Genomic DNA, 2,266 nt, shown 5'->3' on the forward strand with positions numbered 1-2,266 from the left:
GGTGTTTCAATTTTCCTAAAAGGTAAATGTGAGAGTGATTCCTCCAGGCACTGCACAATTTAAAAACTATGTTGGCAATGCCATCTCCAGTATTTCTACTCTAAGCTCCTTCTTTTTTTTTTTTTTTTTTTTTTTTATAAATGGTAAATCTAACACTGCATCATTAGGAATGCTGGTCTCTGGCCTTTTTGTATGTCTAATAATATTTAGCACTGTATTAAACCAATTTTTTTTTTTTTTTTAACCCTCCAGATTCTGCAAAACATTGTTGGTACAGCACTCATCATCCTAGTGGCCATTGGCTTCAAGACAAAGTTGGCTGCCCTGACCTTGGTGGTGTGGCTCTTCGCCATTAATGTCTACTTCAATGCCTTCTGGAACATCCCCGCCTACAAGCCCATGCATGACTTCCTAAAATACGACTTCTTTCAGACCATGTCAGTCATCGGTGGACTGCTGCTGGTGGTGGCTCTGGGACCTGGTGGGGTGTCCATGGACGAAAAGAAAAAGGAGTGGTAGTGTTACTGGTGCCTGGAGTCTTATAGAATTTTCTGGATGAAAGCAGAGTCCTGTTCAGCATCTCTTCCCCGTCACCATCTCTTTGGCACAACCACCATCTTGTATCATCTCCACCAGCAGCCAACTGTATTACGAACCATCTCTCGCACACCACCAGCTCTTTGGAACTGGCTTTGTGGTTCCATTACAGGCTGGTTTCGAAAATGTTACGAGATTGTCTTAAAATGCAGTATCATGAGTTTTAAGGAGATATCTCTGCTTCTCTTTAATGTAGTGTTTTTGTTTTTTTTTCAATTTTGTTTTTTTATGTGAAATTTTCAGAGTTGGCAGTCATTGATTTTTTTTTTTTCAGCCATGTTTAGCCTCTGGTTCTGAAATGCTTACATAATCCTTCATGTGACAGGCATCAATTTTGTGCAGTACTAAGTTGAGAACGGTTATCGTGCTTGGTTTCTACACTTCAGTTGGAGCACAAGTCTCTGGCTAATTAACACTTAGTTTGCCCCAGAAGTGGACACTGTATGTTGTGTCCCTGGACTCTGAGTGATTCCCTCCAATCTCTCTGTGCGTCTGGCCAATCAGAAGAGATTTGTGCTGTGAAGTATGTCACTCAATTTAAATCGTACCTCCATCTTGAGCCAAGCACTTTTTTATTTTTTTAGAGTAAATGGCCAATTTTTTTTTTTTTTTTTGCTTTCCCTTACTGTTTGGCTACTCTACACAGTCAGTTGCCAAAACATGAGTTTCTTAGAAATTTCTAGAAGTTTATTTTGTGTTTCATTTTGTCTTCTAGGCTATTTTATAGTAAAATGTCAACGGTTTGGCGTAAAATGAAAGATCTTAAATTCTGAGTGTTGCCTTTCCTCTGTTCATGCATGCATTTGCAACTATATTGATACTACCCCCTCCTTTATTTCACAACTTTGGCATACAGCCTTATCACTGAGCCCTTGAGTTTTGTGTCCTTGCCTCTTTATTTATTGTTTGAGAAATGTAAGTACAGAGTGAGACTTAATCTGTCTATGTCAGGGCTCCTGATCTGCGTTTCGATATCATGACTTCTATTAAAGGTTCGGGATTAGAATGACATCCATTCGTTTAGCATTTTAAGAAGAAAGTTTGCAATGCTAGCCTATGTCAGTCTAACATGGCAGCTATTTTACCTGCCAAGAGATTTGCATTTCTGTCCATGATTAGTCCAGAGATTTACAAATCCTTTCCATACACCCCTGCCCTTTGACTGGACAGTGAAGAAACATCATTCAGCCTTTTGCTCTATCAGCACATTTTTATGCAGCAAGCCTTATTTGCTACTTGAGCTGCCACTTCTTCTCCCAGTCTGAGAGTTGCTGTACAGGAGATTGCAAGAGACTTATACCAAGCCAATTTCAGGTATTTACACTAAAGTGAAAAAACACATTTAATAATTTATTAATAAATACCTAGCTGTATTAAATTGTGTCTGCCTATAGTTCAGCTGGCCTAATGTCAGAATCCTATTGGTTGGGTTGGTCTAAATCCAGTATGCAAATGATTTTCCTGACTTTGCTGCAAGCTAGATGTGTCCCAACCCTATTTAACATAATTGCTAATAACTGTGTAGCTTATGCAGAAGCCAAGAAGGGTAAGTTGCTTTTTGATTCCTAGAATTTTTGCCCTAGATCAGGTCTGTTCAGCTATGACACACTGATGGGATATTCTAGTCACACACAGACAAACATTTCAAATGTATGACTGTAGAGGCCAG

General features: G+C 39.2%; 1 protein-coding gene across 1 annotated transcript in view; it reads left to right on the forward strand.

Annotated features, from left to right (window-relative positions):
• SURF4 (surfeit 4) overlaps window positions 1-831 on the forward strand; it is a 46,365-nt gene extending 45,534 nt beyond the window's left edge. Inside the window, exon 6 of the mRNA XM_082262574.1 lies at window positions 253-831. Coding sequence (XP_082118700.1) covers window positions 253-519 — 267 coding nt within the window. The 3' untranslated portion in view covers window positions 520-831. The remainder of the gene's footprint in view (window positions 1-252) is intronic.
• Window positions 832-2,266: the final 1,435 nt, after the last annotated feature.

Source organism: Pelophylax lessonae (genome assembly GCF_965119305.1).
Source record: "Pelophylax lessonae genome assembly, chromosome: 7".
NCBI lineage: Eukaryota > Metazoa > Chordata > Amphibia > Anura > Ranidae > Pelophylax > Pelophylax lessonae.